Source organism: Heteronotia binoei, chromosome 15, assembly GCF_032191835.1.
Source record: "Heteronotia binoei isolate CCM8104 ecotype False Entrance Well chromosome 15, APGP_CSIRO_Hbin_v1, whole genome shotgun sequence".
NCBI classification, from domain to species: Eukaryota; Metazoa; Chordata; class Lepidosauria; order Squamata; family Gekkonidae; genus Heteronotia; species Heteronotia binoei.
In genome coordinates, this window is record NC_083237.1 from 62,808,882 (window position 1) to 62,823,595 (window position 14,714).

Here is a 14,714-nt window from a genome sequence, read left to right on the forward strand (position 1 = left end):
CGGAGGTTTTTCACACCAATCTGCCTGGACCCTTTTTTGGAGATGCCGGGGATTGAACCTGGGACCGCTTCCTTTCCAAGCAGATGCTCGGCCACTGAGCCACCGTCCCTCCCCTGACTGGCAGTGGCTCTCCAGGGTCTCAAGCGGAGGTTTTTCACACCTATTTGCCTGGACCCTTTTTTGGAGATGCCGGGGATTGAACCTGGGACCTCCTGCTTCCCAAGCAGAGGCTCTGCCACTGAGCCACCGTCCCTCCCCTGACTGGCAGTGGCTCTCCAGGGTGTCAAGCGGCGGTTTTTACACCTATTTGCCTGGACCCTTTTTTGGAGATTCCGGGGATTGAACCTGGGACCTTCTGCTTCCCAAGCAGATGCTCTGCCACTGAGCCACAGCCCCATTCATGGCTCTCCAGGGTCTCAAGCGGAGGTTTTTCACACCTATTTGCCTGGACCCTTTTTGGAGATTCCGGGGATTGAACCTGGGACCTCCTGCTTCCCAAGCAGAGGCTCTGCCACTGAGCCACCGTCCCTCCCCTGACTGGCAGTGGCTCTCCAGGGTGTCAAGCGGCGGTTTTTACACCTATTTGCCTGGACCCTTTTTTGGAGATTCCGGGGATTGAACCTGGGACCTTCTGCTTCCCAAGCAGATGCTCTGCCACTGAGCCACAGCCCCATTCATGGCTCTCCAGGGTCTCAAGCGGAGGTTTTTCACACCTATTTGCCTGGACCCTTTTTGGAGATTCCGGGGATTGAACCTGGGACCTCCTGCTTCCCAAGCAGATGCTCTGCCACTGAGCCACAGCCCCATTCATGGCTCTCCAGGGTCTCAAGCGGAGGTTTTTCACACCTATTTGCCTGGACCCTTTTTGGGAGATGCCGGGGATTGAACCTGGGACCTCTTGCTTCCCAAGCAGAGGCTCTGCCACTGAGCCACAGCCCCATTCATGGCTCTCCAGGGTCTCAAGCGGAGGTTTTTCACACCTATTTGCCTGGACCCTCTTTTGGAGATGCCGGGGATTGAACCTGGGACCTTCTGCTTCCCAAGCAGCGGCTCTGCCTCTGAGCCACCGTCCCTCCCTGTGAAGAAGCGCCGCTCGCGGGCAGGGGCTTCGGAGGGACCAGCGCTGAGCAAAGCCCAGAAACGCCCCGAGGAGGCTCCCAGCGCCTCGCCGAGTGAAGCCAGCAGGGGCCCAACCGCCGCTTGAGAACCGTTGCCCGGCAACGGCCGCTGCCTTAGGTTCGGCGCCGGACGTCCTCTCCGCGCTCCCTCTCTATGGTGACGCCGGTGACGTATTTAAGCGTCGGGCGGGGGGGGGGAGGGAGGCGGCGGAGTTTCTGAGGGGAAGCGAGATGGCGGCGGCGAGAGGCGGCGACGCGGACTCCGCCGGCGGCAGCAGCGGCGGCCCGGAAGCCGCCCCCCCCGGGCTGGAAGGCGACGCGGAGGCGGACTCGGAGGTGTTCTCGTGCGGGGCGCACTGCGCGGAGCTGGCCTGGCGGCAGAACGAGCAGCGGCGGTTGGGCCTCTTCTGTGACGTCACGCTGGCCTTCGGCGGGGGCGGGGCCGAGGAGGGGGGCGGGGCCGGGGGCGGGGCCTGCTCGCCCCCCCCCCCCGCGGGAGTTCCGCGCCCACCGCTCCGTCCTGGCCGCCGCCACCGAGTACTTCGCGCCCCTGCTCTCGGGAGACTTCGCCGAGTCCCGCTCGGGCCGCGTGGAGCTGCGCAAATGGAGCTCGGGCGCGGGGCCCGACCCGGAGACGGTGGAGGCCGTCATCACCTTCATGTACACGGGCCGCGTCCGCGTCAGCCCCGGCAACGTCCACGAGGTCCTCGAGCTGGCCGACAGGTGAGCCAGGGAGGGAGGAAGGAAGGGGCTTGGGGGAAAGGGGGCCGGTGACCCAGTAGGGTGCTTAGGCCACGGGTGTCAAACTCATTTGTTACGAGCAGGCCCTTTTTTTATTGCAGAAGAAGCCGAGCAGGAACTCATTTGCATATTAGGCCACACACCTTGATATCGCCATTGTTTAGCTTTCGGCATTCTTTTTGGGAAAAGCCCAGCAGAAGGTCATTTGCATGTTTGGCCACACCTCCTGGCATCGTCATTGCTTAGCGTTGATTTTTTGTGTGGGAAAAGCCCAGCAGAAGCTCATTTGCATATTAGGCCACACCTCCTGGCATCGCCATTGCTTAGCGTTGATTTTTTTGTTGGGAAAGCCCAGCAGAAGCTCATTTGCATGTTAGGCCACACCTCCTGGCATCGCCATTGCTTAGCGTTGATTTTTTTGTTGGGAAAGCCCAGCAGAAGCTCATTTGCATATTAGGCCACACCTCCTGGCATCGCCATTGCTTAGCGTTGATTTTTTTGTTGGGAAAGCCCAGCAGAAGCTCATTTGCATGTTTGGCCACACCTCCTTGCATCGTCATTGCTTAGCGTTGATTTTTTGTGTGGGAAAAGCCCAGCAGAAGCTCATTTGCATGTTAGGCCACACCTCCATGTCTGTGGATGAGCAGCACTGAGTTGTCACCCAGCAAGTAGGGAGGCACAGTATTCCTTGCTCCCACACCTCTCCACTGAGCTAGCAATGAGGGAGCTGGGTGGCAGAGGCAGCTGTAGTTGGCAGGTGGCCTGGAGCCAACCAGGAAACAGCAAAGGGGGCGGGGTTTCATAGAAGCTTCACGTTGCCATGGTATGTGTCTTGAGTTGCGTTTGTATGAGGTTGCTAAGCACAAGGGAGCTGGGTAAGGAGAAAATCTCAGCAGAGTGGACCTCCTAGAGAGCCAGTTTGGTGTAGCGATCACGTGTGTGGACTCTTATCTGGGAGAACCGGTTTTGATTCCCCACTCCTCCACTGGCACCTGCTGGAATGGCATTGGCTCAGCCATAGCTCTCGCAGGAGTTGTCCTTGAAAGGGCAGTTTCTGGAAGAGTTCTCTCAGCCCCACCTACCTCACAGAGTGTCTGTTGTGGGGAAGGAAGGTAAAGGAGATTGTGAGCCACTCTGAGATTCAGCATATAGGTCCCCTGTGCAAGCACCAGTTGTTTCCGACTCTGGGGTGACGTTGCTTTCACAACGTTTTCACGGCAGACTTTTTTTTACGGGGTGGTTTGCCGTCATCTACACTTTCCCCAGTCATCTACACTTTCCCCCCAGCAAGCTGGGGACTCATTTTACTGACCTCGGCAGGATGGAAGGCTGAGCCAACCTCAAGCCGGCTACCTGAACCCAGCTTCCGCCGGGATCGAACTCAGGTCGTGAGCAGAGCTTAGGACTGCAGTACTGCAGCTTTAACACTCTGCGCCACAGGGCTCTTCAGAGTATAGGGCAGGATATAAATCCAATACCATCATCTAGGAACAAATGAACATATATGAACATGTATTTTAAATATTTTAACTTAATTAACTGGTTTTTATTTTTAATTTCTTTAATTGTTAAATTTTAAAGTTTTATCCTTTGTTAAATATGTGAAATGTTGTTAGCCGCCCTGAGCCGCCTAGGCGGGGAGGGCGGGATATAAATGTAAATATAAATAAATAAACATATGAAGCTGCCTTATACTGAATCAGACCCCGGGTCCATCAAAGTCAGTATCATCTTCTCAGACTGGCAGCGGCTCTCCAGGGTCTCAAGCTGAGGCTTTTCACACCTATTTGCCTGGACCCTTTTTAGTTGGAGATGCCAGGGATTGAACCTGGGACCTTCTGCTTCCCAAGCAGATGCTCTACCACTGAGCCACCGTCCCTCCCCTGCTCTCCAGGGTCTCAAGCTGAGGTTTTTCACACCTATTTGCCTGGACCCTTTTTTGGAGATGCCAGGGATTGAACCTGGGACCTTCTGCTTCCCAAGCAGATGCTCTACCACTGAACCACCGTCCCTCCCCATATGCCCTGGAAATGCCCTGGAGTGCTTGTGTTGAAGGTGGGGCAGTTGCTGTTCTAACCAAGACCTCCTGTGAGCAAACCTCGGGGAATGTGATCTCCTGGCTTGTAGGCCCTGCCGGATTGGGTCTCCCAAGCAGCCCCATACATCCGAAAAAGCCATCTGAAATCTTCTGTGGCACAGCAACAGATGCCAGGGGGTGCCCACTGGATTGTGTGGCATGGCTGGTTGCAATGGCAAAACTTCTCCAGTCGACCTTAGGGAAGTATTGATCGGACGTAGGGGCCTGCAAAAGAATTACAGGTCTTTCCCATGTTCCCCTTTCTCTGACAGTCCTTTCTAATCCCAGGAACATTTATTTCTGGTGTTGTGGGACCCGTGTGGTCTAATAGCTGTACAGGTCAAAGGCTGCAGTCGGAAGGGGTGGGGACATGGGCAAAATTGCCCTTTTCTGCTTGTCGTGTCAGCCCAACTCAACAGGTAGTGCCAGTCTGGTGTAGAGGTTAAGCATGCAGACTCTTATCTGGGAGAACTGGGTTTGATTCCCCACTCCTCCACTTGCACCTGCTGCAATGGCCTTGGGTCAGCCATGGCTCTGGCAGAGATTGTCCTTGAAAGGGCAGCTGCTGGAATGGCCTGGGATCAGCCATAGCTCTCGCAGGAGTTGTCCTTGAAAGGGCAGCTGCTCTAAGAGCTCTCTCAGCCCCACCCACTTCACAGGGTGTCTGTTGTGGGGGAGGAAGATAAAGGAGATTGTGAGCCATTCTGAGTGGAGGGCGGGATATAAATTCAATATCTTCTTATGATTATTATTTCAGTAGTCAACAGAAGGAGATTAAGTATTTGGTTGGCGGTGGGGTGTGTGTGTGTCAATAAAGTGGCATGAATGTAGCTAAAGTATTGGGGAAATGCGGTTTCCATTAGAATTTAGAGATTTTAAAGCATAAAATTCCTTGCTTATTAATCTCCCTATGGATGTGCCAAAAGCGATAACAACAAAGTAAAAAAAAAAGTTACTTACAAAGGAAAATAATTTACTAACTGGTGCCATATCACACACTGTCTGTTCTCCTCTAATGAAAGGGATGGTTGTCCTGTGGCGGTTTCTACTTGTTTGTGGTGCTTGGTGGTGGATTGCTGTTGTTTTTTTGGTGTGGTGTAAGAATGATAAAGGTTTCACCAGGAGCTTGAGGGACAGGTACATGGAAGATTCCAGGGCTTTTTTTGAGCAGGAACACACAGGAACGCCGTTCCGACTGGCTTCGTGTCAGGGGGTGTGGCCTAATATGCAAATGATCCCTGCTGGTCTTTTTTCAACAAAAAAGGCCTGTGTGAAACAATGGTGACATAGGGGGTGTGGCCTAATATGCAGATGCATCCTTGCTGGGCATTTCCTACAAAAAAAGCCCTGGAAGGTTCCAACACTTCACATCGCTCTAGGAATCTACAGCGATGTGACGTCACTTCCAGTTTATTCCTGGAAGTGACTTCATAGCACACGCAACACCAACATTTTCTTTTTCTCCTGCGACCGCTTAGAGCCACATATACTCTTCTACATGTAGGGTCGCCTGGGATGAGAAGAAGGGGATTTTCCTAATAGCAAGCAAATGTCTTTCAGCTCCTTCAGCTCCAACACTTTGTTTTCATTTGGCTTGTCTGTCGGCTTCTCCTTGTAACTCGAGAGAAAGGTGCCGGGACAGGGACAACTGTTGTAGCTCTGTGTGTGTGTGTGCGCCCGCGCTAGTGTGTTGCATCCTTGTTGTGTGTTAAATGTCTGACCCTGGACGGGTGGGATTCTTTCCCCCGTGCAGGTAAAGCCACAACCTTATTCAGCCGTCACACCAAAGCGATTGTGTGGGGGATGCAGACGCGGGCTGGGCAAGGGATGCTGGACTTCGACTACACCTGCTCCAGAGACGAGCCTTCCGTGGCTGCCATGGTCTATCCATTCACGTATGTCTGCCGGATCCTCTTTGAGGCCATTCCTGTTGCACTTTCCCAAACTTTGGGGAGCAGAAGCATGCAGCTCAGGTGGTACAGAGGAAACGGTTTTCTGTTCCGCTTGTACACCTGTGTGTCTCTTTCCAGGCCTGAATTTAGCCCCACCCCTCTCTCCCCCGCATAGCATCTGTTACCCATGCGTCCTCCCCATACTGGCTACACCCAGGGCTTTTTTGGGTAGCAGGAACTCCTTTGCATATTAAGCCACACACCCCTGATGCAGCCAATCCCCCAAGAGCTTACAGTAGGCCCTGTCCTAAGAGCCCTGTAAGCTCGTGGAGGATTGGCTACATCAAGGGTGTGTGGCCTAACAGGCAAAAGAGTTCCTGCTCCAAAAAAATCCCTGGCACACCACAGCTGGTTTAGACCTCGGCAAAAAATTAAACCCTTCCTGTCACCTTGGTTTAAACAAAGACTTGAGTTCCTCACTCACTAGAATTTCTAATAACCCAGCAGGACCCACGTTTAAAGAAACTTTAAGAGACTGGTCTTTCCCATGTTGATTCAGACCGTAATCCTTCATCGACGTCAGTTAATTCTGTCATGCTTCAAACTGCTTCTTTCTTAATTGGTTTGCAGTTTGCTTTGTTGGACTTCTGTTCACCTTCACTGCATGACTGAAACCAGGGCTTTTTCCGTAGCAGGAACTCCTTTGCATATTAGGCCACATCTTCTGATGGAGCCAATCCTCCTGGAGCTCACACTAGGCCCTGTTACCCTGGGTAGTGTTTTGTGAGCCTCCTGTTTCCCTTCTTTTTGCTTTCTTTTGTAGTCAGCAAAAGCATGCCTACTTAATTTCTTTTTTCGAAATAATTTTAATTGGAAAAAAAAATACTTTACCTATTGTAAAAACAAGAAACTGGGAAAAAAATTAAGGCACAACAAATCAGATAGACGGAAATAATACAATGAATACTAAAAACCTGACACAACGTATGCTCAGAATTGTAAGATTACCAGGTCTCAATTTTTGTAATCTTGCCATTCTTCAAGCACCTATAGACACAGCAGCATACCTGAGGCTTTTATTTTTAGCAGGAAATCCTTTGCATATTAGGCCACACCCTTGTGATGTAGCCAGTCCTCCAAGAGCTTACAGGGCTCTTCGTACAGGGCCTACTGGAAGCTCCAGGAGGATTGACTACATTAGGGGGGAGTGGCCTAATATGCAAAGGAGCTCCTGCTACAAAAAAAGCCCTGAGCAATACCTACTTAAGACGGAGTTCTCTCTGAAGTGGCAAATTTGTGTCTCCACTGGTCAAGTTTAGACTGCTGGGAGGGGCTCACATGACTGGACAGTCCCCTAGACTGAGGCTGTTTTTGCAGATGTTGGATGATGCCCGTTCCGGGCATTTTAGCAATATTGTTTGTGAGTGGATTTTCCCATTTCACATAGGAAAATCCATTTGCAAATTATTGCTAAAATGCATTCTCCGAGGTGTGTCCACAGAAAACTATGGGCTCTACTGCTCTTTTCGCTAACGAGGTAGCTTTCTTTTTGCAATGATTTTTTTTTTTAATGGAGGAGCATTCAGTCACAAGTATTGCTAGACCTTTTGTGATCGACTGGAGCTCTGGGGCCATTTTGGATTTGGTTGCCAGGGAAATTTCAGGTCTGCCCTTATATGAATTGAAGATTATACCGCAAAAGACAAAGTCCATTGAGAACATGTAGCATTAATTTGAACATATGAAGCTGCCTTCTACTGAATCAGACCCTCGGTCCATCATAGTCTACTCAGACTGGCAGTGGCTCTCCAGGGTCTCAAGTTGAGGTTTTTCACACCTATTTGCCTGGACCCTTTTTAGTTGGAGATGCCAGGGATTGAACCTGGGACCTTCTGATTACCAAGCAGATGCTCTGCCACTGAGCCATCGTCCCTCACTGAACCACTGTACCTCTCGTTGGTTGTCTGAACTGACTCTGAAACACACATGAAGCTACCTTATACTGGATCAGAACATTGGTTCAACAAAGTCAGCATTATCCACTCAGACTAGCAGTGGCTTCCCATAGTCTTCCACAACACGTTCTACCTGGTCCTTTTAACTGGTGGTACCGGGGATTGAACCTGGGACCTTCTGCATGCAAAGCAGAGGCTCTGCCAGTGAGCTACGGCCTTTCCCTAAAAGGCAGGCTTCCCCAGTCTAGTCAGACAAGAGGTGGCACTCCAAGGTCTCAGGCAGAGGTCTTCCATATCTTAGAATCAGCGTTGGAAGGGACCTCCAGGGTCATCTAGTCCAACTGCCTGCACAATTCAGGAAAAAAAAATCATTGTTCACTTAGGCCAAGGCCCTGTTGAGAGGCCAGCCCTGTGCTGCAAAAGCTAGAAACACAGAAATTAGGGTCCTATGGATGTCCTTTCCTCTCTGTCCCAAAGAAATACATTTGATTTATTTTCACTCCTAGTGGTGACCACAAACAGAAGTTCTACTGGGGCCACAAAGAGATCTTGATCCCTGTCTTCAAGAACATGGCAGATTTATATCCCGCCCTCCACTCCGAAGAGTCTGAGCGGCTCACAATCTCCTTTTTCTTCCTCCCCCACAACAGACACCCTGTGAGGTAGATGAAGATATTGGATTTATATCCTGCCCTCCACTCGGAAGAGTCTCAGAGCGGCTCACAATCTCCTTTCCCTTCCTCCCCCACAACAGACACCCTGTGAGGTGGGTGGGGCTGGAGAGGGCTCTCACAGCAGCTGCCCTTTCAAGGACAACCTCTGCCAGAGCTATGGCTGACCCAAGGCTATTCCAGCAGCTGCAAGTGAAGGAGTGGGGAATCAAACCCGGCTCTCCCAGATAAGAGTCCGCACACTTAACCACTACACCAAACTGGCTCTCCTACACCAAACTGGCTCTCCAAAATCTGTGGTAGGGGAGACGCTTTTGTGAGTTCCTGCTCTGCGGTGACTCACAAGAGGCCATATACTTGGCCACAGATTTTGTCAGTCTTTAAGGTGCTAGCGAATTCTTACTCTTTTCCTGCTGCTGCCGACAGACTAACACAGCTGCCCATCTTGAATTATTCCAAAATTTGTTATTTGTTTCTACTTTTCTCTCTCTCTCCCCCCCCCCCCCCCCCGGAATTTGTAGATCAACAACCCAGATATGAGAGTTCAAATCCTCAAGGATTACGTGAAACAGCATTTTCCTGCAACACCCCTCTTGGACTACGCGCTAGAAGTGGAGAAGATTACTACATCCAAGGTACCAGTCCTTTACCTGGTGTTCTGACTCAACTCTGTTGGGTACCTTGAGTTAAACAGATTCCCCAGGGAGGCAACAGAACCACCATCGCTCCATCCAGCTGTTGACCTTGCTCCTTTTCTTCTTTGCTCTAGAAACCTAATCTCATCCTGAACGTGGATGGGTTCATTGGAGTGGCCTTTGTCGACGCTCTTAGGCACTGTGGCTCCTTCACACGGTGAGTAATAAGTTCTGGCCAGTACTCCCGCTAAGCTGCGGAGTCTTGGGAGCAAAAATTCAACTTTGTGAGCTAGTGGCTTTCAAGTTGTGAGCTCCTGGCATTAAAGTTGCGGACAAGAACACCACTAGGAAATACATGTCCTTTTGTTTTACTCCCAGCAACAGCAATGAACAGGCAACTTTTATTACCTTTTGTTGGTATCCAAACCAAACGGTCTTCCCGTTTATTACACTATTTCGCCATTGGATCCTAACTTTGTATCAGTTTACACTCTTAACCCACCAGCTACATGTATCCCAGCCCGCTGTCCTGTATCCCCTCGTCTGAAGAAGTCTGCCTGCACACGAAAGCTGACATTCTGAATGAAACTTTGTTGGTCTTAAAGGTCCACCTAGTTTGTTCTACTGCTTCAGACCAACACAGCTGCCCACTTGGGTCTGGCATTAAAGTTGTGAGCTGCTGCATCAATCGGTGTGCTCTGGGGCCGTTTCTCCTGAGCGAAGACACAAATGTGTGAGCCGGAGGCTAAAGAACTGTGAGCTAGCTCACACTAAGTAAGCTTAGAGGGAACACGGGTTGTGGCTCTGAAGCTCAGGCATAGCCCAGCTCCCTCCCCAAGGCACATAATCAGTTAAGCGTCCTCAGCTGTACCCAGGGGTGAAATTCTAGCAGGAGCTCCTTTGCATATTAGGCCACACACCCCTGATGTAGCCAGTCCTCCAAGAGCTTGCGAAAAAGAGCCTTGTAAGCTCTTGGAGGATTGGCTAAATCGAGGGTGTGTGGCCTAATTTGTCAAGGAGCTCCTGCTAGAATCCCCCCCCCCCCTGGCTTACCAGAGACAAAAGTTCTCCACAAAGACAAACAGTTCAGCAGCAGAACATGCCTCTTGGATATGTGAGGGAGGCTCCAGGTACTGAGTGCAGAGTCCAGTTTCCTAAGGATCTCATATTTTATTTTTTATTTTTTTTGGGGGGGGAGGGAAATCTTACTACTCTTATGCGTGCAAAAGTGTGCTTGGAAGAGGTTGTGCTGGAGACCCTGTGCTTACAAAACGAGTGCTCAATGACTGAGCTATGCCCCCCTTCTCAAAAGTTAACGTATTTCCCATCACTTTCATTTTTGTAATTTTCCCAACGGTTATGGTCGAAAGTTGTGTTTGGACATGGGACCTGAGAGATGTCACTTGGAAGAAGGCAGGGAGCTGTTTGTGTCTGCAGCAAAAGAGAGGACTCACAATAATTAGTTTAAATTTTGCCTCCTATTTCCTATTACGTGGATTCCTATTAACAAATGCCTAATAAAGGTTTCACAAGAGCCCCCTGGTGCAAAGTGGTAAAGCTGCAGTACTGCAGTGCCAGCTATCTGCTCATGACCTGAGTTCGATCCCAGCGGAAGCTGGGTTCAGGTAGCCGGCTCGAGGTTGACTTAGCCTTCCATCCTTCTGAGGTCGGCAAAATGAGGACCCAGCTTGCTGGGGGAAAAGTGTGGATGACTAGGGAAGGCAATGGCAAACCACCCCATAAAAAGTCTGCCGTGAAAATGTTATGAAAGCAATGTCACCCCAGAGTCAGAAACGACTGGTGCTTGCACAGGGGACTACGTTTACCTGAAGAGCCCCGTGGCGCAGAGTGGTAAAGCTGCAGTACTGCAGTCCGAGCTCTCTGCTCACGACCTGAGTTCGATCCTGGCAGAAGCTGAGTTCAGGTAGCCGGCTCAAGGTTGGCTCACCCTTTCATCCTTCCGAGGTCAGTAAAATGAGTCCCCAGCTTGCCGGGGGGAAAGTGTAGACGACTGGGGAGGGCAATGGCAAACCACCCCATAAAAAGTCTGCCATGAAAACGTCGTGAAAGCAACGTCACCCCAGAGTCGGAAACGACTGGTGCTTGCACAGGGGACTACCTTTACTTTTTAATAAAGGTTTCAGTAGTTGGGTTTAAATTAAGGGCGGGAATATTAGGAAAATCTTTTTTTTTTTTTAACAATAAGAGTTGTTCAACAGTAGAATTGACTCCCTAGGGAGGTGGTGAGCTTCCCCTCACTGGCAGACCTTAAGCCGCGGCTGGACAAACACTTGTCAGGGATGCTCTAAGCTGATCCTGCACAGAGCAGGGGGTTGGACTTCATGGCCTGTACGGCTCCCCTTCCAGCTCTGTGATTGTATGATTCCCGGTTTGTACATAGGCGCCTATCCCCTAACTCTGACTTCAGAGAAGAACACTCACTTGTGTAACAATGATAGGATGGGGAGGCTTTACCCAGATGACAAGAAGGACAATATTTTGTGCAGGGCTTTTATTTGTAGGAGAAACTCCTTTGCATATTAGGCCACACAGCCCTGATGTAGCCAATCTTTCAAGAGCTTAGTACAGGGCCTACTGTAAGCGACAGGAGGACTGGCTACATCAGGGGTGTGTGGCCTAATAGGCAAAGGAGGTCCTGCTAGAATTCCTTACAGGGCTCTTCGTACAGGGCCTGCTGAGAGCTCCAGGAGGATTGGCTACATCAGGGGGGCGTGGCCTAATAGGCAAAGGAGGTCCTGCTAGAATTCCTTACAGGGCCTACTGTAAGCTCCAAGAGGACTGGCTACATCAGGGGGTGTGGCCTAATAGGCAAAGGAGGTCCTGCTAGAATTCCTTACAGGGCTCTTCGTACAGGGCCTGCTGAGAGCTCCAGGAGGATTGGCTACATCAGGGGGGCGTGGCCTAATAGGCAAAGGAGGTCCTGCTAGAATTCCTTACAGGGATCTCAGTACAGGGCCTACTGCAAGCTCCAGGAGGATTGGCTACATCAGGGGTGTGTGGCCTAATAGGCAAAGGAGTTCTTCCTATTAAAGAAGCCCTGATTTTGTGTGTGATATTATGCTTCCACACTGAACGTTGTGAGCCGACAGTTTCCACACGCGTGGGATAGGAGCAGGACAAATTCTGTCGGTGTGGGATTCAACTTGTCCTCTTGGATGGGTGCCACAGATCCAGTGCAGGGTTGAATTTTTTTTTTTTTTAAGTAAGGACCATTTGATTTCTCTTCCAGGGAGGAAGCTGACGAATATATTGACATTGGGGCCCTCAACGGCATCTTTGTACTTGGCAGGAGCATGGGCTTCATTGGTAAGTTTTTCACATCACCTTGTTGAGGTGCTGGGTCCTTCTGGGTAAGGCAGGAGGCCTCTCTAGCTTGCGCTGTGTTCAAAATCCCCAGTCAGAGTAATACTTTCATTGGGAGCAGGGGCAGTGGAACAGGCTTCCCTGGGAGGTGGTGGGCTCTCCTTCCCGGGAGGTTTTTCAACAGAGGCTAGATGGCCATCTGACAGCGATGAAGATCCTGTGAAGTTCCTGCATTGTGCAGAGGGTTGGACTAGACGACCCTGGAGGTCCCTTCCAACTCTTTGATTCTTCACTTCCAGGACATTACCTAGACCAGAAGAGGCTGAAGCAGGGCCTGTACCGTCACCCCTGGGATGACATCTCCTACGTCCTGCCGGAGCACATGACTATGTGACAGCCCAAGGGGACACAATGAGATGCTTGTACAGATGGTGAACGCTGGCACGACGACGTTGCCACGGCTGACGTTTGGAAGAGAACTCATCAGACTGACTCTCTGTACAAGGCGGCCTTTGCAGTCCTTAGGAATCCTATGAGAAACCAAAACCCCCTTGGCTAAGTCCCACTGTATTTAAGACACAAAAGCAGCCGCGCTGTGTCTGCCTGCTTTTTGTGCGTGTTTTTATTTCTCTTTCCCCCTTCCCATCGCTTTCCTGCGGTGTTTTCTGGCCGTGTTTTAATTTTTTAAAGAAACAAATTATGATCTATGACTTCAAAGAGTCAGAGAGAGTCGTTGGGACCCACGTTACCGTAACCTTGAACGCTGTCCTCACAAGCTGTATGGTTTTGTGATACGTTCGTCTTTTTTTTTTTTTTTAACTCCTTTGTATTCATCTTTAAAGTCTGATTGTATTTTCTGGCCAGGGGACCCCTTGCTGCTTTAATAAGCCATTCTGAGTCTGGTGTAGTAATTTTAAAATGTAAACTTGTAACATAGACTTTTGTTCAAAACTGTGAAGCTTTACCTGTATTTATGCAGCTGAGATTTTTACTTATCACAAAACCTTCCTGCAAACCCACAACGCTTGCAAAAGCTGGCCTGTGTGGGGCTGTGTGTGTGCAACATCTGCCTTCCCAGGGGCCTCTAACTTATATTCACAATAATAATCCATGCTTTTTCTGTCCTCTGTAGCACTGTAACCTGTCTCAAATAAATGGTACAACAATACGTTTTATCTTTGCTGAATTTTGTAAGGTGGAAGGGGACAGAGTCGTTCAAAACCAAACTTAAATGTTATGTGTGTGAAAATATAATGTCACAGATGAACAGGAAAAATATTTCTGGGAAATAGATCTCTTTGATATGGTCTAATTTACTTTGGACCTCCCTTGTGTTTTGCATAGAGGAGCTTAAGTGCTTAAATTTACACAATTTCTCATATGCAGATCTCCCTAAAGAAGGCTTACAGAAGATCCTCAAAGGACATCTCTTATCCAAATATAAGCTCTTCATAATTAAAAAATAGCCATTTTTTAAAATAAAATTTAGTCTAGAGATATTGCACCCCTCCCCCTTCAGTGGAACAATTAACTTCCTCAGGGGCAAGGCGAGGTCAAGTTAAACTTGTTCTTTCTCTGGAGGTGGGGAACAGCCAGTTAAAACAAGTTTAACTTGCTTACCATAAGAGCCACACAGAATAAACATCAGATGTTTGAGAGCCAGAAGACATGAACACAGCCAGACTCACTCTGGCCCGCCAGCTCCCTAGATGCCGACCATGTTCCCACCCAATTCACTGTGCAATTCTATATTACTATACATAGAGAAAGGAGAGCATCAGGCAAGAATAAAAGCAGCATTATGCAGCTGGCACAACGTCTTATTTAATTTTTAAACTGATCTTTTATGTTAATAAACTACTAGATAAGAACTATTTGTTTACTGAAATTTTTCTGAACAGTTGCATATTTTGGCAATCATACTCTAGCTCCCTCAATTGGAAGAGAGAGAGAGAAGAGAGGCTTTGGGGTTTGCTCCCTCAATGTGGGGGAGAGGGAAAGAGAGAATGAGAATATATATGTGTTCTCCAAGCCCACCCATGTGTGCCCCTAAAGCAGCCATTTAGCCACTTGGCATGGAGAAGGGATTAAAGAGACAAATGGCGTCTCTGAACACTTTCCCTGTGAAGAAAGGTTAAAACGCATGGGGCTCTTGGAGAAATGTCGACTGTGGATGACATGCTAGAGATTTACAAGATTATGCATGGGATAGAGAAGGTAGAGGAAAGAAATACTTTTCTCCCTTTCTCACAATACAAGAACTCATGGACATTCCATGAAATTGCTGAGCAGTCAGGTTAG

General features: G+C 49.5%; 1 protein-coding gene across 1 annotated transcript; it reads left to right on the forward strand.

The window, feature by feature from the left end:
* Positions 1-8,965: 8,965 nt before the first annotated feature.
* On the forward strand, positions 8,966-13,581 carry LOC132584757 (ATP-citrate synthase-like). The gene is made up of 4 exons (XM_060256666.1): positions 8,966-9,089; positions 9,224-9,306; positions 12,340-12,416; positions 12,713-13,581. Exons 1-4 carry the CDS (start codon positions 8,991-8,993, stop codon positions 12,805-12,807), a joined length of 354 nt encoding a protein of 117 aa, XP_060112649.1. The 5' UTR covers positions 8,966-8,990; the 3' UTR covers positions 12,808-13,581.
* The last annotated feature ends 1,133 nt before the right edge of the window (positions 13,582-14,714 follow it).

Excerpts from the sequence above, each read along its gene's own strand:
- LOC132584757 (XM_060256666.1), top strand. The coding sequence starts at position 8,991 with ATGAGAGTTCAAATCCTCAAGGATTACGTGAAACAGCATTTTCCTGCA. Across the intron at positions 9,090-9,223 it reads AGAAGATTACTACATCCAAG|AAACCTAATCTCATCCTGAA; the intron begins GTACCAGTCCTT and ends TCTTTGCTCTAG. Across the intron at positions 9,307-12,339 it reads CACTGTGGCTCCTTCACACG|GGAGGAAGCTGACGAATATA; the intron begins GTGAGTAATAAG and ends TTTCTCTTCCAG.